General features: G+C 39.7%; 6 protein-coding genes across 6 annotated transcripts; 3 read left to right on the forward strand and 3 right to left on the reverse strand.

Annotated features, from left to right (window-relative positions):
• Positions 1-752: 752 nt before the first annotated feature.
• Positions 753-5,365, reverse strand: LOC129793562 (opsin, ultraviolet-sensitive-like). Its single transcript, XM_055833668.1, has 3 exons — positions 5,274-5,365; positions 4,586-5,121; positions 753-1,364 (listed from the first exon to the last, which is right to left on the reverse strand). The coding sequence occupies exons 1-3, from the start codon at positions 5,309-5,311 to the stop codon at positions 796-798; spliced, it is 1,143 nt and encodes a 380-aa protein (XP_055689643.1). The 5' UTR covers positions 5,312-5,365; the 3' UTR covers positions 753-795.
• LOC129793563 (E3 ubiquitin-protein ligase sina-like) lies at positions 1,845-3,427 on the forward strand. The gene is made up of 3 exons (XM_055833669.1): positions 1,845-2,060; positions 2,226-2,553; positions 2,653-3,427. The coding sequence occupies exons 2-3, from the start codon at positions 2,287-2,289 to the stop codon at positions 3,232-3,234; spliced, it is 849 nt and encodes a 282-aa protein (XP_055689644.1). The 5' UTR covers positions 1,845-2,060; positions 2,226-2,286; the 3' UTR covers positions 3,235-3,427.
• A 188-nt stretch (positions 5,366-5,553) lies between the features above and the next one.
• Positions 5,554-8,219, reverse strand: LOC129793567 (uncharacterized). Its single transcript, XM_055833673.1, has 3 exons — positions 8,090-8,219; positions 6,426-6,611; positions 5,554-5,930 (listed from the first exon to the last, which is right to left on the reverse strand). Exons 2-3 carry the CDS (start codon positions 6,597-6,599, stop codon positions 5,736-5,738), a joined length of 369 nt encoding a protein of 122 aa, XP_055689648.1. The 5' UTR covers positions 6,600-6,611; positions 8,090-8,219; the 3' UTR covers positions 5,554-5,735.
• Positions 6,673-8,177, reverse strand: LOC129793565 (tRNA (guanine(37)-N1)-methyltransferase). The gene has a single exon (XM_055833671.1). The coding sequence runs from the start codon at positions 8,045-8,047 to the stop codon at positions 6,695-6,697; it is 1,353 nt and encodes a 450-aa protein (XP_055689646.1). The 5' UTR covers positions 8,048-8,177; the 3' UTR covers positions 6,673-6,694.
• Positions 8,219-9,453, forward strand: LOC129793566 (ubiquitin carboxyl-terminal hydrolase isozyme L5). The gene is made up of 2 exons (XM_055833672.1): positions 8,219-8,388; positions 8,464-9,453. The coding sequence occupies exons 1-2, from the start codon at positions 8,313-8,315 to the stop codon at positions 9,360-9,362; spliced, it is 975 nt and encodes a 324-aa protein (XP_055689647.1). The 5' UTR covers positions 8,219-8,312; the 3' UTR covers positions 9,363-9,453.
• A 52-nt stretch (positions 9,454-9,505) lies between these two features.
• LOC129793564 (protein Jumonji) lies at positions 9,506-22,318 on the forward strand. Its single transcript, XM_055833670.1, has 9 exons — positions 9,506-9,651; positions 9,752-9,883; positions 10,066-12,403; positions 14,738-16,000; positions 17,283-18,178; positions 19,561-20,079; positions 20,145-20,436; positions 20,502-20,660; positions 21,587-22,318. Exons 2-9 carry the CDS (start codon positions 9,807-9,809, stop codon positions 21,941-21,943), a joined length of 5,901 nt encoding a protein of 1,966 aa, XP_055689645.1. The 5' UTR covers positions 9,506-9,651; positions 9,752-9,806; the 3' UTR covers positions 21,944-22,318.
• The last annotated feature ends 720 nt before the right edge of the window (positions 22,319-23,038 follow it).

Below are 23,038 nucleotides of genomic sequence, written 5' to 3' on the forward strand. Positions count from 1 at the left end.
TTTGTAATGCCAACCGTCAAAATTTCCGCGGGCCCCAATTTCAGCACCGCGCGGCTTCCCGGGGAAGCGGGAGCACCCGTAAGTGCCCCTGGAGTCTCAAAAAGGCTTTTTATGCCCAAAAATTTGGGAAAAAAACGAGGAAATCACGAATTTTGTCGAAATGCAAAAAAAGTTCGTTAAAGTTCAAATTTTATTATTTCACGAAAAAAATTATTCGGAATCTTTAAGAAAACAAGAGAATAATTATTCTTTTCCTAAACAAAAAAAATTACAAAGAAAAACAATGAAATAAATTATTTTATCTAAAAATACATTCTTTTCTGAAAATTTTGTCGCAGTTCTAAATAAAAAACACAGATTGCTTGCAGAAAATATATTATTCTATCCATTTCTCAGTTTTCTACAACAATTACGTATATTTTTAATGAAAATTGAAGTCAAAACTCTGAAAAGAACGAATAAATGTAAAATAAGTAGATAAATAAATTCATATTGCTCATTATCCGTTTTCTATAGCAAAATGTCGTCATAAATTTCCAAAAAATTCAACGTAGGGGAGAGCGGGGCTAATAAAGTCACTTAAGGGTTTGGAAAAAGTCTAAAATATCATATTTCCTAGCTAGATAGAACAAAATGATCTGAGAAAGAGTTGTAGGGCAAGAAATACCCTAAAGAATTGAGCTATGCATTTCACTTTATCTGTTTGGGAAATATGATATTTTGAGCTTTTTCTAAACCCTTAAGTGACTTTATTAGCCCCGCCCTCCCCTATAGCTTTTATTTTCCCAAAACTCTCTACGTTGTCGTTGTGTTAACTTGCTCCGCATTCTGGGTAACTTCTGTGGTGGCCACAGAAGTCACAGAAGCTGAGTCTGAAATTTCCTTCTCATGAATTGCCAACCACGGGAGTTTCCGCTGCAGCTCAAGTCGATACTTTGGATGACTTATTGCATAAATCCACGGATCAATGCACGCAACGAGTTTGCAGCAGCACGCAGGGATCATTGTCACCCCTGGCGTTAGTAAGCGCTTATCCCCAAAGGCTCCAATGAGCGCCATTACACCGTATGGTGTCCAAGAGGCAACAAAGAGGAAACAAATAGTAATGGCGGCCTTTGCAATTCGAATTTCAGCCGTTTGATTCGATGCTGTTGTGTTGCTTCGCAGGGAATCCACGTTCATCTTGCGTGCTTGCTCCCTCAAGGTTTTCTCGTGATTCACCACATGACTCACAATCTGACTGTAGAAATAGATTATCATTGACATGGGGATCATGTAGCTGCAAACAAAGATGGCGCCCACAAAGAGGTGATTGTCGAACGTATCGGTGAGATAGTCAAAGGAGCATGATGTTAGGTAGCCCTCTGGAAGTGAGAAAATACATCAATTTCTCATCTTTTTCTGCCTTAACGCTTTATGATTTTTTTTTAATCCACTGAAGAGCATTTTTTTTTATTTAAAAAGTATTCATTATTTGATCATTTTATTTAGGCTGTTAAGGAAAGCTGATGATTTTCCTTTTTTTTTATGATGTCTAGACCAGTTTTGTCAATACTTTTTTTTTTAATTTTAGCAAAAAAATCACGCAAAATCTTTGAAAACATTTTTCCCCAAATTGATAATTTACGTCTGGAAATATTTTCTCAATTTTTCTACACAACGTAGTTTTTTCTAAAAAAAAAAATAAAGAAAAATAAACATAAATTAAAATTACCGAATAATTAAAAGATTCCGAATAAAAATAAATTGCATTCGCTGCATGCCACAAGACGCACAATGCATAATGCAATGCAGCATATGCTGCAAAGAAAGTAATCGTGCGGAGAGTTCGGCTATTTTGAAGAGTTCGTGAAACTTCGTGGAAAAATGACAGATTTTTTTGTGAATAATTGAAATTATTTAATTTTCTTTGTGAAAAACCCACTTTTCACCCCCAAAATACACAACTGTGGACCCCAAGGGTACCACAGAAGCCCCTCTGGCTGCCACATCCACGTGCTTTGTGTGGAATTTTATGGCTAAGGCCGCGAAAAAGGTGGAAAACAGCGTGAAAACTTGAGGTGAGTTTGCAAAACAATGGTCAGCTGTCAAAGTTTTTCTCTCTCTCCATCTTTTTCCCTTTGCGAATGCGCTTCCGGACATGAGCCCCCATTGTAATCGATTGCGCGAGGGCTGCGGCAATTAAGGCGCCCGCATAATGCTTTTTATGTTTTTTTAATTTGTAGCACAACGAAGGGCGTGGTTGAAAATCCATTCATCGTGGAGACGACACAGAAAAACGATAAAATGTCCGGGAAATTGCCCATTCCGAAGCGTCGGGAAGCAGCCCTGAATGCTTCCTCGTCCTCCAATTCGAGTCTCTCATCTGCAGACGGGATGTCCGCTGATTTGGCATCACTGTTTGAGTGTCCTGTGTGCTTTGACTATGTCCTGCCACCGATACTGCAGTGCCAGAGTGGGCATCTCGTCTGCAGCAATTGTCGCTCCAAGCTCACATGTTGCCCCACCTGTCGTGGTTCCCTGGGCAATATACGGAACCTTGCAATGGAAAAGGTCAGCATAGCCTTATTCTTATTCCTTCTTCCTTCCCTCCTTTCCTTGAAGATCTTTCAAGAAGTTTTTACGAAGAAAACTCTCCTCCTGCCCATGTAGGTTGCGTCCAACGTGAAATTCCCCTGCAAACACAGCAGCTACGGCTGCAATGCATCACTCATCTACACAGATAAGACGGAACATGAGGATGCATGTGAATTCCGGCCGTACCTCTGCCCCTGCCCGGGGGCATCGTGCAAATGGCAAGGTGCCCTGGAGCTCGTCATGCCGCACCTCATGATGTCCCACAAGAGCATCACAACACTCCAAGGGGAGGACATTGTCTTCCTTGCGACGGACATTAATCTCCCCGGGGCCGTGGATTGGGTCATGATGCAATCCTGCTTCAATCAGCACTTTATGCTGGTGCTGGAGAAGCAGGAAAAATTCGATGGGCACCAGCAGTTCTTTGCCATTGTCCAGCTGATTGGATCACGCAAGGAGGCCGAGAACTACGCCTACCGCCTCGAGCTCAATGGGCACCGTCGACGACTCACGTGGGAAGCAATGCCGCGCTCCATTCACGAGGGGGTGGCATCGGCCATCCTCAATTCGGACTGCCTGGTGTTCGATACGTCCATTGCGCAGCTCTTTGCAGACAATGGCAATCTCGGCATTAACGTTACGATCTCCTGCGTCTGAGGTGACGCAACACCAACACCACCCCCCGATCCCGCCCTCCCAACCATCCCAAACCATCCACTACCACCCCCACAGCTCCCTTAGCAATCGCGCGATACAACACCACATTTTATCGTCTCTTTACAGAGGGGTTTAATTAAAATTAATTAATTATAAATTCTTAAATAAATGACATTAGTTTTAATTGCAAAAAGTTCTTTTGCTTTGTTTTATTTTTTTTATGAGAATTATTTTATGAAAAAATGCGAAAAAGCATCAAAGAAACATTTTTTAACACGTTAAAGGTCTGTAAAATACACGAAGGATTTTTATTTCACTATGTGTAATTAAATAGAAATCTAAATTTTATTCCAATTTGACGCTTTAAAGCTTCCTAGACTCCCCAAATGATAAACTCCTTATTAAAAATTAAAGATTGAGGGAGAATTTTATATAAAAAATCACGAAAAAATGAAGAAAAAGCACAGAAAATTCTTTTAACACGTTTAAAGGTTTGTAAAATACACGTTCAGTTTGAAAAAAATCAAGAAGAATTAGAGAAAATCACAAAAATTAAACAGTTTAAGAAAAATCTTTTTATACGTTAAATTGAAATCCAATTTTCTTACTCTTTGACGTTTTAAGGTTTTCAATGGTCCCAAAGGGTTAATGTGCAAACTTCTGATTAAATATCAAAGAATTGGGAAGAGTTTCATACAAAAAAAAAGTCACTAAAAGTGGAAAAAAGAAAATTCTTTTAACACGTTAAACGTCGGTAAAATTCACGAAAGTATTTTTACGCGCCGTGTAATAAATTAGAACTTTGTTGTAAAAGTTACCCCGGCTAGTTACTAGGTTTACTGAGATTCGTTTTTAAATAAAAGGGACGGAATTATAGAATAAATATAATAAACCTAAATAAAGCAGAGTTAGAAGAAAAACAATTTAACTGTCTTATGCGACTTTTCTTCAGAGTTTTAATGAGTTTTTGGGTTAAAATACGCCTCCATTTTGATCTTTAACACTGGAGGATCGAGGTTTTTAACCTCAACACTTTAAACTTGATTTTCTCTCAAAAGGAAATATTTTTCCAAATTTTCTTTCGACGATATTGAAGTACATAATTGAACTTCCCTATTTACACGAAATATTAAGTAATTTAACTTTTACTTAAAATCATTTTGCTAGATTTGCTTCAGAGTTTTTAAAACCATTTTTTTGAAGAAAAAATGATTAAATTTTGCAAAATTTTTGAAGAAGTTTTCAGATTTAAATTCAGACAACTTATCTGAACGAGCTGAATTGACTAAAATCCTGATTATTCTGATAAAAAGAGCCAAAAATCACCTTAAAAAAGACAAAAAAAACTCACCTGGAACAAATCTCCCCCAGAGCTCCATGAGGGGCAAAACAGTCCACGGAATTGTGTACCCCCATACGAGGAGGACAATGAGAATGGCTTTGAGGCGCGTCATTTTGGCATGAAATGGTCTTGTGATGACATTGAAGCGATCATACGCGATGCAGGCATTCGTCATCCCTGCTCCAATGCCCGAAAGTGATCCCATTGCTGCAAAAATCTGACATCCCAGCACTCCCGTTGCGAATCCGCGATTGAAGGAGTTGTAGATGAAGATGGGCGCTTTTAGCATCATCATAAAGTCACACAGAGCCAAATTTACGACAAAAACATTCGATGGAGTACGCAAACTGGGTGCTGATCCAAAGACCCAGAGAACTAGCCCATTGCCCGTGAGTGCAGCCACGGTGAACATGATGTAGACGAGCCCCAGGAGATAGTGGAGGGAAGCTTCGGGCTCCTCGTAGGTTAGCCAATGCTCTGGGATTTGCTTGAGATCCTTCGGAGGGACATTCCATGCCAGCAAATGCGTGCTTTCCGCGGAAATTCTGCGACATTTTGAGAAGTTTTTAATTAGAGTCTATACGACAAGTGCTGATGCAAACGACGAATTGATGCGATTCTGCAGCTTTTGAAAAGTGCTGCCTATGTAATATTTCTCACAATCACAAACCTATAATTTTTTTTGTTAATTCTTTACCTCGCTTCTGGCTGTAGAAATGTAAAATTTCCCTCCATTTTCACCACAAACTTTCACACTGCACAGAAAAGCCTCCCTGCGGAGCAACTGACGGATCTTCCCCACAATTTTCAACCCTTTTATATGCATCGAATTCATCGAATTAGTAGAGAAATCAAATCCAACAATTAATCTCCAATTTACATTCCAAAATGGATTAAAGCTAAGAATAAATTTTCACTTGTAGGGCTACTTATCAAGGTCAGTGGCAATGCCATAAAATAAAATCAGAGAGGGAGGATTTTTCTTTTCAATTGTATTTATTTTTCACTTTATTTTTAGTCCAACTCACAGTGATTAAAACATTTGGTTAGTTTGCACGCAGACTGCCCGTCTCCTGATGAAAATCATTCAGCAGTAAAGGAGATCGGGCACAGAGACACACACACACCAATTTTCCGGGAAATCCCTTCGAAGACGCACCTAGACGTCCATTTTGGAGATTCCAGCCTCCACATCCTTCGTCTTTGTTGGCTTTTTGGCGCCTTTGCGCCCCTTGGCGGGGCTCGCCTTTGGTGTGGGCTTCTTCTTCACCACCATATCCTTGTGGAGGTCTTTTAGCGTTTCATTTAGCTTCTCGGACTTTTTCTGCATTGCCTCCTTCTTCCCGGCTTTACCCTGCAAATGAAACAAATAAATAAATAGACGCTCTTGTGGGCCATTTGTGTGGGAGAGACGCACGCGAATGAGCTAAAAATAAAACCTAATTAATCGCGAGGATTAATACAGAAATAGATTAAGAAATGTTTTTGATTTCACTGCCAGAAAATTCAGGAAAAGATTCTTTATTGAGATTTTCTTTAAAAAAAATTTTTTCAATACATTTCTTTTAAATTAAAATCAATTTGATACAAATTTTAAATAAAAACGGTAATTTTTTCCTCTTAAATTAAGAGGTGAAAATTTGATTTAAAATTAAGTTTTGAACTAAAAATTTTTAATGGAAAAATTATTTTATCACCTAAAAATTAAAATTGATTGACTTAAAAGGATTTATAAAAGAAAATCTTTCCCTAAAAAATTATCCTTAACTTTAAATGAATTTTAAGGATCTCTTTGTCCTTTCGAAGCTCTAAAGATCTTGAGAATAATTCCTTAAAAAATCTTCCTTACCTTATTGATATTGCTAGCTGCCTTCTTTGCCTTGTCCTTCTTCTTTGTGGCCACTTTGAAGACATTTTTTGCCTTTTTAGTCTTATTGAGGGATGTTTTTGCTGATCCCTCTCCTGCCTTTGCCTTGCCCGCCTTTGCATTCTGAATCAGGGCGTGCCTATTCTTCCGTCCCATCTTTTGTGCTTCCTGCAAAAGAGAAGAAAAGAGGAAAAGGAAGCGCGTTAGTGGCGCAGAAAAATCACAAATCTTCTTCATCTTCCAAGAGGCATTTATTGGTCATCTCTACAGAGAATTTTTGCTGCTGTCTCCCCATGTGGAGCTTCTGTGGGGCGTTTTGGGGCTTTCCGGGTGAAGAGGATGTCATCTGTGAGGTGGAAAGTAACCCTAAACATGTCCTTATTGGGCGCTACATTCCTCACAAAGGACACCCCGTCGAAGTTTGTAATTTCCTGCCCGAGATTTGCTTCTGCAGCCTTCCGGGCATCCTCTGCGGGGCCTCCTTTGACAAATGTGTACACATGGACGACAGGGAGGGATCTTCCGGGAGTTTGCACTTCAGGATGATCAGCAAAGAGCCCCGGGAAGGTGTCCAGGAATTCCACAGCCATAGCTGGGAGATTCATGGCAATCACAAAGGTTTTCTCGGGATCATTGAGCTTCCAGAACTCCATTAAATGTTCCTTCAATTCCTTCCGGATGAATTCCCTGCCATCTCTGTTGAAAGCTTTCAGGGATTTCTCAACTTTATTCCTCTTGGCATTGTGCTGAAGCCATTGGAAGCTGTCAGGATTGAGATCATTCGCCAGAACGTGACATTTCCGCGCTGCTGGAACACTAAAAGGCCCCACACCGGCGAATACGTCACAGAAATGATCTCCAGGCTTTAGGGATTTAACAATTCTCTCATGCTCACTGGCCAGCCGGGGATTCCAGTAAACCTTTGCGAAATCAAACTCAAACACACACCCATTCTCACGCACTTCCACCTTGTAATCCTCCTCACCGGCTAGCAATTCCATCTGGAAGTTCCGGAATTTGCTGTCAATTGTCTGAATCTTATTCACAACTGCCCGGCAATTGGGAATTTTGTCCAGGAAAACCTCCCCAATGAGCCGGCGATAGGGGAGAAGGTGCTCCTTGAGATTTACATGCACAATATGTCCAATGCGTGAGAAGGATGAGAGATTCTCCTGCCCATCCGGAAGAACAGCCCGAAAAATATCGTCTGACTTGAAATTCTCATAGGAAACTACAATTTCCCGGAAGTTTAGTGCTCCCGGGAGGATTTTCACTTCTTCCAGTGCTTTCACATCCTCCCAGGATTTCACATGCCCTGGATGAAGGAGGATAGTCTTGGGATCTTGCCCAGAAACTGGACGCAAATGCTCGAGTTTTAGTAGTTTTTTCCTCAAAATTGGGAGTACTTTTGCCAAGTGGGCAGCTTCAATGGTCAACTGGGGAACACAAACTGTCTGCTGGAAGACACTTCTGTCCAGAATTGTCATCCCACGTGCTTTTGCAGGCACAAAATCCCCACAATCCGTCATCCGGGCGTAGCGTTTTGTTCTTATTGAAATCCAAATGATTCGCAGGGTCTTCCTCCACGAGGATTTCTCAAGCATGGACAGGATGGTAGAGATGTGGATGTTTTGGGCAATAATTACCTGTTTATGGTCAGAAAATTCACCAGGAAGAAACTTTGTTTGGAATCGTGCCTCGTTGTTGGATTTATTAGAGTGTCCCACAAAAATACTCTCAGGGATTTTTTTGGTTATAATAGTGCAGGACAATTTGGGAGCATTGTATAGTGGAAGCAGCAATAGGAGGAAAATAAAGAAAAGGAAAAGTGCTTCATCACGCAGAAAAATTTACTTTTCTCCAGGAAAAATGGGTGAAAGTGCTGGAAATTGGTGTCTCATTGAGAGTGATCCGGGAGTTTTTACAGAATTAATAAAGGAATTCGGTGAGAATCGTCAAAAAGTCCCGGAAAAGGGAGAAACTTGGGTAAAATTGAGGTTATGTTGATTGAATTTTTCAGGAGTCACCGGAGCTCAAGTTGAGGAGCTTTACTGCCTGGATTCGGAGCAATTTAAGAATCTCCATCCGGTGCATGGGTTGATCTTCTTGTTCAAGTGGGTGCAGGATGATGAACCAGCTGGTTCCGTGGTGGAGGAGGGTGACAGTCGTCAGTGGAATATTTTCTTCGCAAAGCAGGTGATCAACAATGCCTGTGCTACTCAGGCAATTCTCAGCATTCTCCTGAACTGTACCCATCCGGATATAACGTTGGGTACAACGTTGAGCAACTTCAAGGAGTTCTGCAGTAGCTTCGACCCGTACAACAAGGGCCTAACGCTGAGTAATGCTGCTGAGATTCGCTCCGTGCACAATTCCTTCGCCCGGCAGACCCTCTTTGAGCTGGACTCCAAGACCCCCAATAAGGATGAGGATGTCTTCCATTTTGTCGGCTATGTGCCCATCGATGGAACACTGTATGAGCTTGATGGGCTCAAAGATGGCCCCATTGATTTGGGAAGCGTTGGCCCGGGGCAGGATTGGCTGGATGTGGTGAAGCCAATCATTGAGAAGCGCATGCAGAAGTACAGCGAGGGAGAGATTCATTTCAACCTCATGGCCATTGTGTCGGATCGTCAGATGATCTATAGCCGTGAAATTGATCGGCTGATGAATCTCCCGGACACGGAGATTGACATGGAGGCGCGTCAGAGTGAGATTACACGCCTCCGGATGCTGATTGAGGATGACATTGGGAAGAAGAATCGCTACCGTGTGGAGAATATCCGGCGGAAGCACAACTACCTGCCGCTCATTGTGGAGCTCCTGAAGATGTTGGCGCAAAAGGGCCAGCTGATGCCGCTCTATGAGAAAGCCAAACAGCGAGCTGCTGAAAAGGAGGCCACCAAGACATCCTCCTAAATCCCTGCTTATCCCCCCCCCTCTCACCCCCTGTCTTAAAAATTCAAGCATTTTTCTAATAAAAATCAATTTTCTCGGATAAAAAACAAAAGTTTTTCGTCTCATTCCCCAGCCTACTTTGCAAACTGCGTGACAGTTGAAACATCCGCTGATGTTTGAGGCGAGAATTTTCATTCGCTTCCGCACAAAAAAAAAGTACGTGGTGTGAGAAAAGGTGCAAAAAAAAGTGCGAAAAATCGTGTGAAAAGTGTCGTGTGTGGCTCCAACGGTCACCACAATCTATGCCCAAGTGAGTATTGGGGATTTTCCGCGTGACATTTGGGTGGAAAAGTGTGTGCTTGTGCGGCAAAAGAAGTGATTTGTTTCCCGTGCGGGGGTTTTGTTTGCAGAATCCGCTGAGCGGCGGCGATTTGGCGTGAAGAAAATCCCCATTCGGCCCGTAAAATGGTCATCTCCAAGGACGCCAAGCGCAAGCGGAAGGATAATCCGCCACCCAAGTCACCCACGGAGCCGCCAAAAAGGTAATTTTGGGGGGCAAACAAGCGGCCCAAAGAGGCACCGCTGCTGGCCAATCAAGGGCGGGCCGAACAAAAGACGCGCGCCATGTTGTGTGGCGAAAAGCACAAAACGTCAAAATCCGGAAGAATTTACTTTTTTTGCGTCGCCTACTTGAAAAACAAAATTTTCATTTTCTCATTTTCAGGACAAAAGTCCAGGCACAGCGGAAATTCGCTCAAGGGCAGGGGAATACCTCGGGGGCATTCACGGCGGGCCTTTCCGTGGCCACAGCAACACCGGGTAGTGCTTCCGGAAAGGAGAGTAGTGTCCCGGAAACACCTCCGGAACCGATAATGGCTAAAAAACCCCGAGCATCGGACTTTGTCACCTACCTCTGCTACTCCCGGACGCCAATTTTGTCGCAGCAGTTGGATTTCCTGTCAAAGAACAAATCACCCCCCACTCCAGCAGCCACAGCAGGACCCTCAGAGAGCCCCACTGCTGCCACCAAGGTCACTACGGACAAAGTTGAGGCAGGATCAAGCCGTGAGGAGCCGAAAAAGCCCAAAAAGGCGCCTGAGGTGAAGGAAAAGCAGGATTTTATCCCTTTTGGGGTGCGGAAGCGTGCTGAGCAGGTTCCGGATAAGAAGCAGAAGACAGTTGAGGCTCTGCGGAAGAAGTATCACGATCAACGGGTGGCAAAGCTCAAGACAAAGGGCTTCCCAAAGGGAAATCCGGCAATTTCCACTTCCATCCGTACCCGATCGAACCCAACGCAGAATGCTGCGGAAGTGGTGGAAGAGAAGAAATCCGAGAAGAAGCCCAAAGAGGCAAAAGCACCACAGGCAAAGAGAAAAATAGCCCTGAGAAGTTCCGGAGGTGTTCCACCGGCTGAAGAGGCGGAGGAAGATGTAAAGCTGCTTGATGTGAAGATTGTGGTTAAAAAGGAAGCTGTGGAGAAGAAATCAACACAGCAGAAGCCCACAGAGGGGAAGAGTGCTGACACAAAGGCAGTAGATGCGAAGCAGGAGGTAAAGAATGTCGATGGGAAGGGAATAGAGAAGCAGGAAGTGAAGAATTCACGAGTAACACGGCAAATGGTCATCCGGAATCCCGCAATGGCCATTAAAGTGCCCAAAAGTGATGAGGAGGAGGAAGAAGAGGAGGAGGAGAATCTTCAGGAGGATGATTTCTCGTCTGATGATGAGAAACCCCTGGCCAATGCAATAGGTGGTGGAGAGAAGCGGAAGGGAAAGGCCGGGAAGGGTGGAGGAGCGAAGAAGGATCTAGTCAAGACGGAGTTACCGCGGAAGAAGCCTCAACCACCGTCGAGGAAGAAGGTTACGAAGAAATTCTTCAAGAAAGCGGCGGAGAGTGAGGGAGATAACGGTCAGGAAGTTGTGGAGGAGAAACAGCCGAAGAAGGGGGCGAAGAATCAAATGTCAAAGAAGGAAATTGAGAATTTGAGTCAAACAGCCACGGAGGGCAGTGAGAATGACACAAAGGCCACACGGCCAACGCGGAAGACAAAGGAAGCAGCTACAATCTACATGGAGCTCATTGGGCGGAAGTTGAATCTCAAAGATTCCGACGAGGAGGCCGATACGTCGCTTGACAGCTTCCCGGAGCTGCCAAATGTGCGGAAAACTGAGCAAATGGAGAATGAGCTGAAGCAGAATGTGGGAAAGAATAAGAGTCAATCCCCAGAGAAGGTGACGCCCGTGAAGAAGGAGCAGCCGGAGAAGAGGAAGCGCCTCGAAGCGAAGACTCCAAAAGGGGCGAAGAAATCTCCGGCAAAGAAGGAGCTGGAGAAGAGCTTCTCCGACTCCGACGAGGAACCCCTGGCGGTGAAGATTGTCAAGAAGAAGCGTCCAAGTCCGAAGCAGGAGAAGAAAAAAGTCCCTCAGCTGCTGAAAGATGAGGATTTAGCTGTCTTCTCACCACCACGAGTGCATCTTCTGCCAGAGGATCAACCCTCCCCGATTCCTGAATGTGAAATCCCAAAGATTTCCCCGAAAAATGACACAACGGACGACATTCTCAATCTCTCCTTCACAACATTCAAATCCCCCACATCCATTGAGGCGACCAAAGCCTCCCTTCCCCCAACACCGGAAGTGTCAACACCAACAACCACGACGAAGCCACTGAAACTCGAAGAGCTCAACTTCACGAAGCCCCTGACGCTGCTGAAGCCAAAGCAGGAGGTGCAGCTGATCCAGAAGACACTCGATCAGGATTCCCGGAAGTTCGAGCCACTCCCGCCGAAGAAGGCCATCACAGCCAGCTTGGCCAGCACGAGTGCCTCCAAGACATCAGCTCAGGCCATTGCCAGCCTCATGAATCCCCTGCCCAGCAAGGAGGAGTCCGGGAAGATCTTTGGCATTGCCAGTGTGAGCTTGGCGCAGAGCAGTGGGCCGCAGGATACCAAATGTACGCTCGGGAAGTGCGGATCAGTGCATAAGCCCCCATTGGGACCAGCTGTGCCCACGGAGGCTCTCCTCGGGGATTCCGGTGCAAATCGTGAACGACGCAAATCTAAGGTAGTGCTTTCACACTCATTTTCTTCTTAAAAACTCGCGCGAAAATGCCTTAATGGGCCCCCGGGGGGCGCGCACTTAAAGTGCCTTTAATAAAAAAAAAACATTTAGGGATTTCCTTGGAATTCTTTATTTTTTAAGGGAAACTTTTGGGCGTTGTTTCTTGGATTGATTGAATAGAAAATTGGATTAAAGGATTAGAGAGAAAAATCCTTAATTTAGAGAAGAAATTCATTAAAAAATCTTTTTTTTTTTTTTAAAAGAGATAAGTTTTAGAATTGATTGAAAAATAGGAAAAATCCATTAAAAAAAACTTTAATTTCCTTTTATTTCTTGAGGTAAAGAAGGGATAGATTTTGAGATAAAATCTTTGTTTTTTGAAGAAAAGTAAGAGAAGAGCTTTAAGGGAAACTTTTGGGCTTTGTGGATAAAAGAAAAATCCTTAATTTGGAACAGAAATTCATTAGAAAATCTTTATTATTTTTTGCTTATGAAAAGAGAATTTAAGAGAGTTTTAGAATTGATTAAAAATGTGATTTTACTTGACTGAAAAGAAAAGGAAAAATCCTCTAAAAATTAACACAAAAAAATCTTTAAAAAAAAATTACTTTAACTTCCTTTTATTGCTCCAGATAAAGAAGGGATAGATTTTGAGATAAAATCTCTGTTTTATGAAAAAAAAATTAGAGAAGAGCTTTAAGATTGAAAATCAAGGGTGAAATTTTGGATAAAATAAAAGATAAATTATTTTGGAAAATAAAGAAATTTGGTTATTTGTTAAAACAAATTTAAAAACTTCAAAATGAATAACAATAAATAAATATTAATGATCCAAAATTAAGTATTTTCAAAATCTATTTTTTAAAGAATTAAAGAAAATTTAAAGTCCTGATTTAATACAAAAATCTTTAAATTTTCTTTAATTCTTTAAAGATAATATTTTGAAAATGCTTGATTTTGGATATTTAATTTTTATTTCTTGTTATTCATTTGAAGTTTTGAAATTCGTTTCTGCAAGTAACAAAATTTCTTTATTTTCCAAAATACTTTATCTTTTATTTTATACAAAATTTCACCCTTGATTTTCAATCTTAAAGCTCTTCTCAAACTTTTCTTCATAAAATGGGGATTTTATCTTAAAATCTTTCCCTTCTTTACCTCAAACAATAAAAGGAAATTAAAGTAATTTTTTTAGAAGATTTTTTGTGTGAATTTTTAAAGGTTTTTTCCTCTTTTTCCAATCAAGTTAAATCACATTTTTAATCAATTCTAAAACTCTTTGATACAAAATGTGATTTGAATTAAAGAAAAATCCTTAAATTGTAGAGAAATGGAAGGGATTGAGTTAAATTTTGTATTTTATTCAAAAGAAAAGTTTAAAAAATTATTGAATGTCATTTGGGTGCAATTTTGGATAAAATAAAAGATGAAATTTTTTAAAAATTAAATATTTTTGATATCAGTTTTTGCTTTATCTTTTTCTTTTTTTTTATGAAGAAGGAAAGTTTTTAAAGCAAATTTATTATGCAATGAAAATCCTTTAAAATTAAACTTTTGCGGGAATTAAATATTTGAAATTTTAAAATTGAAACAAGATTATTTGTTTCATAACTTATTCGCTTCTTGAATTTTCAGACAATTTTTGCTCCTTAAAATTTTGATTTTAAATCTTTTTAAGTTTTTTTTTGGGCTCAAAATTCTTTAGAAGAAAAACTCCTAATTTTAGGAGTTTATTCATTTTTATTCAACTCTGTTATATTACTTTTAAATTCCAAGGAAATCCCTTGTTAATATAAAAATTGTATTTTTATTTTTTTTAACAATTTGAATCTCCTCTCCTTAAATTTTCTTCTCCGAATTCTTTACTAAAGTTTTGTTTTTTTTTCCTAAGCTTATATTCTTTAGACTGAATAAAACAAATAAAGAAGAAAATCATTTAAAAAAAATTAAGGGAAAGGCTAATAAAATAAATTTTCTTTTTGTGATTTTGCACGTGAAGGGGATTCAAAGAAGAAAATGCACGTTGAACGTTTTATTTTTATTTTTTTTTAACTAAATATTAATGCAATATAATAAATAATAAAACAAATTGCAATATATTTTTTGCTAAAATCTTTTATTTTTGTTTCTCTATGTTTTTGTTTAATATGAAAATTAATATTATTATTTGTTATTAAAGAGAAAAATGTTTTTGTTCCAAGAGATATGATTTTAATAAAACAAAGAATAAATATTTAAAAAATCTTTTATTTCCGGGAAGGATTTTCTTTGGTTTCTCTGTTGTGGTTCGAGGTTCTTTTCTTGTGGGACTAATTGGTGGTTTCTCTGTCATTGCAGGTTAATATGTCGCACGAACAGATCCAGAAGTGGTTGATTGAGTGCAGTAAAGCTCCGCAGCAGGAGGAGATTCACGATGATTTGTCTGATGAGGACTTTATGACGCCACCAAAGCCCATTTCCTACCTTCTCACGTCGTCGCCGTACCGTGAGCTGGCCGATGAGAGTACCTCGTCGGGGCAGGGAATGCGTATTGGGGGGAAGGGCAAGGAGGAGCGAAGTAGCTCATCGACAACGGGGAAATCCACTTCGGCCACAAAGGGACCAACATTGAAGGCAATGCCGGTGTTTTCAGCAGCTCCAGCCAAGGAGGAGGCAACACCCCCCAAGGAGCCGCTTAATTTTGCCTCAATTCGCACGGAAGAGAAGAAAGCAGCGCCCTCACCGGCGCCTCAGCGCAAACAACCAACAAATCGGCCGGCAAAAGAACCCGCGCCGAAGAAAGTGGAGACTTCGCCACCCAAAGCGGCAGTTAAGACACCAATAAATACTCCAAAAGCCCCTGAGAAGGCTAAACCAACACCCAAATCCGCAAAACCCGCCAAATCTGCAACCCCGGCGAAGCAAGTTGATCGCCGGCCGATCTATAATCGCAAAACAACTCCCCTGTATAGCCCCAAAGTTCCGGAGACGAGTAAAACAAAGCAAGTTGTGAATACTTTTGGGGCTTTCTCACCGGAAAATGAGCACAGTGTGTATAGTTTTGACAAGGAGGACGATGCAATCCCCGTTGCAACACCCTTCCGTCGGCACACACGCCGGGAATCCAACAATTCCCGCCTTGAGGACACACCAGCGACGGAAAAGAGTCGTGAAAGTGGGAAGAAAGATGCAGAAACATCCTTTCAGAAACCCTCACCCGTCGCGAGTGCCTCAAAGGAGGTCACGCCGCAGGTTTCATTCACCCTCAGTCCGGAGGAGAATAATAAATCAGCCTCAATTGCCGTTCAGGTGAGTCTCGATGTGGACCAGCAGCAGCAGCAGCAGCCGCAACAGCCGGGCAAAGTTACGAATGAGAAGCAAACGAGTACAGCTGATGGGAATGATTCAGATTCCGAAGGACACACATTCTACATCCCCCTGCAGGGGGCGGGGAATCTCGGTGGGAAGGGTGATCAACTAATTCAAGGGGTGGCCGTTAAGCTCGGCACAGAAGGGCCCGATGGACCAAATCAGAGGGTCATTATGAGGGCAAAACTCGTGACAAAGGCACAAATGGGTACCAATCCAACGCCCATTCCGGAATCCCTCGCAAATGCTCAGGTAAGGAATTTTTTTTTATTCATGTGAAGAAAATTCTAACGTTAAAAATTTAAAGAATTTGCTACGGTAGAAATTTGGGGATAAACTATAAAAAAAACACTGAAGATTAAAAATTTGTGATTAAATTTCTAATGGTAAATTCTGAAGATACTTTTTCCATTTTTTGGGTTTTTGGATAAAGTTGGATAACGTTAGAAATCTTTGGATAAAAGTCTTATGACTTTTAAGGATTAAATTCTTACGTTAGAAACTAGGATAAATATCTAACGGTACAAACTGAGTATATTTTTCCATATTTTATGAGCTTTTGGATAAAGTTTTAACTTTAGAAATATTTGGATAAAATTCTTTCTAATGACTTTTGAGAATTAAGTCATTACGTTAGAAACTAGGATATATATCTAACGGTAAAATCCGAAAATATTTTTTTTCCCAAATTTTATGAGTGTTTGGATAAAGTTGTAACGTTAGAAAACTTTGGATAAATTTCTTTCTTATGAATTTTAAGAATTAAATCCTTACGTTAGAAACTAGGATGAATTTCTATCATTGGAAAATTGAAGAGAACATTTGAAACGTTTGAAATTTCTAGATAAAATTCTTACCTTAAAATTTTAAAGATGATTTCTCTTCAGAAATATTGGGATAAAATTCTAGATAAAATTGCAAAGATAAAAAGATCTTGATAAAACAACAATGTGCTAGAAATCTATCAGGAAAAAAATCAAGTTAGAAATTTTTCAATAAGTCTTAAATAAAATTAAAACTTTTAAATTCTCGGATAAAAATTTTGTCGTTTATATTGAAGAAAAATTTTTAGAACTGTTAGATAACTCAATTTTAGCAATGTTAAAATTACGTTAGAATTTTTCAAAAGATAGAAATCCAACATTGTAAATCTTTGGATAAAATTCTATACTGTTTGAGAGTCTCATGGATAAAAGTTAAACGTTAGAATTTTTAGGATAAACTCTTTGGATTTTTATCCTTTGCTTCTTTTTTCGATCTAACGTCATTTTGACATTTAGCCAACTTTTTATCCCAACTTCTTATCCTGTGTTTAAGGATAAAAATTCTAAAGTTTTATCCTAAAATTGTGCCTAATTCTAGTTGTAAAAGAAACATTTTGAGATAACTGAAAAATTATTTAGAAATTCAGTAAAAAAAATAAGTTTCTAAGATTTAAGACAAGGTTAAAATTGAGCCTTAAACCCTTAAACCGTCAAAGCTTTAACAAAGCTCTCCATTTTTTGTTTCTTTCCTTCGTCCTTGCTCCTTGCAGCAAGATATAATGAAAAGTTTGCTGGCAAATAAGGAGATTTGCTCGAAATCTGTTCCAATTGGAACTGTTCAGCCGCGTTTTAAGTCTTCAGCCGCCACGGAGACACCCACAACTTCCCGAGCTTCGGCTTCACGTGATCCCCCACCAGCTCAATCAGCTGCCTCCTCATCACGCGCCCCAAGTCATTCAAGCTTAACGCGTGTTAATTCCAACTCATCGCTCGTCTCGCAAAAATCCCGAAAATCTGCCAAAGGCAAGACGACGACGACTGAGTGGCAGGGACCAGTACAGCCGAGTAACAATACTGCCTTCCCGCGGACGGATGATGCGGCGCAAATGGTGGAGGCGCCGGTCTTTTCGCCCACGGAGAAGGAATTTCAGGATCCAATTGAATTTATCGATCGTATTGCACCGATTGCAGCTCGTTTTGGGCTGTGTCGCATCATTCCACCGGCTAGCTTTAAGCCTGAATGCCGTGTGTCCGATGATATGCGCTTCACGGCGTACAATCAGTATGTGCACAAGATGCTGCATCGTTGGGGACCAAGTGCAAAGGAGCTTAGCGCCATTAAGAAGTATTTGGCCACACAGAGTATCACCCTGACGCATCCCCCGTGGATTGGGGGAATGGAGGTAGATTTGCCGCGTTTGTATCATACCGTTCAGGAACTTGGGGGTCTGAAGGAGGTGATTGAGAAGAAGAAATGGGCACGTGTGGCTGAGGAGATGTGTATCCCCAAATCAGCACAGGATCGTGTAACAAAACTCGATGATATCTACTGCAAATACCTCCTGCCCTATGACACCCTTTCACCGGCTGAAAGGCAGAAGCTCTTTGACGAAGTTGAGGCTGATTGGGCCAAGAGGGAGGCTAAAGCAAGGAGAAATGCAGACAGGTTAGAGAATTTGTTTTTCCTTCTTTTAGAGGATTTGTTTTTAAAGGAAAATTGCAAATTTAAAAAGCTTCCAAATTTTTTTTTAACGTATTTTACAAGCTTTAACAGCACAATGCAGGCTTATCCGGGGTATGTTACCATGCGCTTGGATAGAGCATAATCTGTCTTTTCTTTCAGGATGTTTTAGTATGTTTTAGGGAAAACATTAATTAATGCTTAACGAAGATTTAAATTTTTTAAGTCAGTCAATTCGTTTTACGTGAGTAACTTGAAGTTTGTACATTTTTCTTCCCGGAAAGTGTCATAACTGGTTGAAAGTTGTTCATTCATTCTGCCCAATGCATCAGGAAGTTTCTAAGGGATCTTAAGAACCTCCTTTTCAATACCCGGTTGATCCTTGATTTCATCTTCAGGACAAAATCTGAGTTTATAAAAATTCTTCACGCAATTCCAAAGGAGACTTTCTAAATTGATAGATTTGGACCCAAAGATGAAATCAAGGATCATCCGGGTGTTGAAATGGAGGTTCCTAAGATCCCTTAGAAATTTTCTGATGCATTGGGAAGGATGAATGAACAACTCCCAGCCACTTATGGCACCTTCCGGGAGCATATTAAACCGTTCCGGGAAGAAAAGTGTACAAACTTCAAGTTGCTTTTTACGTGCTTGAGGGTAACAGAAGTTTGAAAAATGACCGCAAGGGGCGCTGAAATTTAAAACAAATCGATGAGTTTTCGATGAAAAACTTGAAATCATTGTTTTTTATGTTTTATTTTCAAATCTTTGTAAATACGTTATGATTGAGGTTAAGATTTTCCCAAGGATGATCCAAACCGTTACCCTAATATGGCTTATTGAGTTTCTAATTAAAAAAAACAGCTATTTGGCTTGTGAAAATCATAGTTTTGATTAAAACAAGCCAAATGAAAGGGCTTAGAAAGCTTAGAAGACTTCAGACGGTTCAAGCCGTTTAGCTAATAAATCCTTTTGAATTTTTCATCGAAATTCGATTATTTCCTGGTTTCAAAAACTCTTATTTTGATCACAACACCGTAATGCAAAAGATCTTAGAAGACATTAGATAATTTTCAGACCATCGAAGCTTCAGAAAACAACCACAAGAAGCGCTCGAGTCACAAAGAAAATCAAAAATTTCAAACTTGAATATTTCATAAACGCCTTTGTCGATTTTGATGTAATTTTAATATGTTGTAGCTGTAATTAGGGCCTTTGCAATGCTATTACTTAATCTTTAATCTATCAAGTCGTTCCTTAAATTAAAGGCCTTTATTTCTAAGGATTTTTGTTTTTTGAAAGAAAAGTCTGTTAATTTTAACACAAAGGGGTTGTTTTTCTCTCCCTCCCTCATCTACATTGTCTAGATGTGTAACAACGGCACAACAGCACGATGCAGAGGGTTCAAATGAAGATGACGAAGAGGATGAGAGTGAAGATGAGGCAGATGGGGCAATGGAGTGCATTGAGAAGGGGCGCAGTATGCCACTCAATGCTTTCTTCCGGATCGCCCGGAATACAATGGCGCTGTGGTTTAAGAACTCAGAACCCTCCCCTGCGGACGTGGAGGCTGAATTTTGGCGCCATGTGGCTGTCCGCGATAGCCATGTGTGCGTCCACTCAGGCTCCATTGATTCCTCAGGCTGGGGTTATGGGTTTCCAGCGCCCGGTGCCAAAGCCAAGGCGTCCCCTTGTGCACGGCATCCGTGGAATTTGAAAGTACTCACAAATAATTGTGGGTCCATTCTGCGCTCCTTGGGTCCCGTGATGGGTGTCACGGTGCCCACATTGCACGTTGGGATGCTCTTTAGTGCATGCTGCTGGTACAGAGATCCCCATGGCCTGCCGTGGATTGAGTATTTGCACACAGGAGCACCCAAAGTCTGGTAAGAAATTCATTTTATCACATTTTTCAATTGATTTTGAATGATTCCTTCGATAAATCCTGAAGGTATGGCGTTCCGGATGAGCAGAGCTCAAACTTCCGGACAGCACTGACCTCCCTTGTGCCAACACATTGTCAGAATAAGACAATTTGGCTGCCAAGTGATACAGCAATGGTGCCACCGCATATGCTAACGGACAAGGGAGTGTCCCTGTGTCGCACAGAGCAGCAACCTGGACAATTTGTTGTGATCTTCCCACGAGCCTACACCTCAAGCATCGCAACGGGATACGTTATCTCTGAGAGTGTCTACTTTGCCACGCACAAATGGCTTGATTCCTCACATCAGGACTTTAAGGTAAAATTTCACGAGCATTTCGCGAGAGAATTGAAATTTATGGGAATTTTTGGGAACTTTTGTAGGACATTCAGGAGAGCTGTGAACCAACAATGTTCTCCCTGGAACAACTTGTCTTTGCCATTGCATCAGATCAGAGGAGTAATGTGGAGACTCTCGTGCAGATCCTCCCACTTTTGACGGAAGTAAGCAAAAAGGAGGCAAATCTGAGGCAGGAGCTAAAGGTAAGATTTTTCTTTTCTTTAATTTCTAATAATTTTATTTATTCTTTTGATATACAAATACTTCTAAAAAAAATACGTAAAAGAAGGAATTTTACCAGAGGAAGATTCTCTGAGAGAACACAGAGAAAAAAATATTCAAAATTGAAGAAAGTTTTTTTTTCTAAATTTTGCAAAAAGATTTTAATTTTTATAAATTAAAATTATCGGTAAAATATCACGATCGTGACTTATTGAAATTTTTCATATAAAAAGAAGACAGTTTGTCGGTTTTTTGACAGCTGTCACTTTGACAAGTATTTTTTTATGCTGTCAAATTGTTGAAAATCATCAATGGATGAACAGTTAAACGGAAATCGGAGGAAAGGCATTTCTATGCTTTCTAGTTATCAAAAGTTTTTTGTTTTATTTGGAAATATTACATTTCTTGCAAAAATAAACAATTTTTTTGACAATACTTTTTTTAAGCAACAAATGTCAAAATAACATTACATTGCCTATGTCAAAATAAACTTTGACAATGTAATGAGTCTTTAAACGTAAAATCACTTTGTAATTAAAAAAAAATTTAAGTTTTTTAATTTTTTTATTATACAAATATTTTTTAATATTGTATTTTTAAAAAACTTGATTTTTTTTGTTTACTATCAAACATTGTAAAATCAATTTTTATTTGCCTAAAATTTTTGAGAAATCTTTTCAAAAACATTAAAAATGCGATATTGCTTCTTCTTCTTCTTAATTTAATTGTGTTTTTCAATGACATTTCGAAGCCTTACTCCAGGTTCTTCCTCAGGGCATTTAATTGTCAATGAAATAATACAATTAGAGTTAATTTTTCTTTGAACTTTATTAACTTAAGAATTCTAATTTAATGAGTTTTAAGTCTATTTTGAAACGAAAAAATAAATAAATTTTCTTTGCAAAAGGACGCTGGCGTCACAACAATTGGGAAATTTGCGACAAAAACAAAGAAAACGCCCGCAGATGAGAACGAATGCGATCTCTGCAGGGCTAATTTGTTTGTGTCGCTGGTAAAGACGGAGATTGAGGAGGAGGAGATCACGTACTGCCTCGAACATGGGTTGAAGTACATCCAAGATGGGGAGATCGTAGCGAAGCAGTGCACCCTCATGCAACGCTACACAATCCCGGAGATTGAGCAGCTCATTGGGCGTCTCAAGGAGCGCATTGAGCAGCAAAACTGTGGCGGTAGTTCGGTGGGTAGTCGGAAATCCGGTGGGGGTGGTGGCAAAAAATCCACCATGTCTGTGGGGAGCAATTGAGGATGATGCGGAGGGCGTGTTCCACCACCAAATTTTCCTTCTTGTGATAAGATTTAAGTTTTCTTTTCTGATGAAAAAAAAAAATTCTGCGTGATTTTCTTTGCATTTTCACGAGGAAAATTCAGAGAAAAGAAAAATCAGTTTGTGTGAGATCAGTGCGGGCGTCACGAATCTCCCAGGAAATTATTATTTAAAGCGAATCCCAGATTTATATTTAAAATGAAGAAAAAGTAAATGAAAAAAAAAGTATTCGAGATTGTGTAAAATATTAATTAATTATTAAATAATAAATTTATTGAGTGTTTTGTGCGTGGGTGGAAAATGTGCAACAAAAAAATTAAAATAAAAAGTGAAGGAGCCATTTATACTCAAAAAGTGGAAGGAATTTAAAAGAAAAAACGCGCGCAGTGTAAAAAATGCATTTATAGTGCAAGAAATTCGTATTAAAAAAAAAAATATATATAAAATATAAGATGAAAAAAAAAATAAAATTAGCCATTTAAAATATCATCGTCAGACTGGGAAAGAGAAAGAGAAGAGTTCCAGATGATTTAGGAAAGAAAAAAAAAAAAATTAAAAAATAAATTATCCAGCAGAGTCTATTTGAGGTTTATTAAAAAAAAAATGATAAAAAAAGAGAAAGGAAAAGCCTCACTGAGTGTTTATAGTCATTCTAATGATATATATTATAGATTTCTGTTTTTGAGTCTAATAAAAAGCTAAAAAAAAAGTAAGAAATTGAAGAAAAAAGTCTTTTTATTACGTCCTAGAAGGTGTTATCCCTGATTAATCTCACCCCTAAACATCGAAACAACAACTATCCTTCAATGATTCAACACACACTGACACAGAAATGATTTATTTATTTATTAGCTTTGTGCTTTCTTCAAATATTTATTCTGTGAGTCTATTTGCAGCAACAACAACAAAAAAGCATTTGGATGCAACTAAAATCGTTAAAAGGAAATGTTTTGTAAATAATATTATTGAATTCCAGCACAGAATGGAGAGGGAAAGTTTAATAAAAGAGCGCGCAGAGCATTGATGAAAAGTTATGGATGAAAATCAACCCCAGAGCGTTTATTGAAAAGCTCT

Source organism: Lutzomyia longipalpis, chromosome 3 (genome assembly GCF_024334085.1).
Source record: "Lutzomyia longipalpis isolate SR_M1_2022 chromosome 3, ASM2433408v1".
In the NCBI taxonomy this organism is placed as follows: Eukaryota; Metazoa; Arthropoda; class Insecta; order Diptera; family Psychodidae; genus Lutzomyia; species Lutzomyia longipalpis.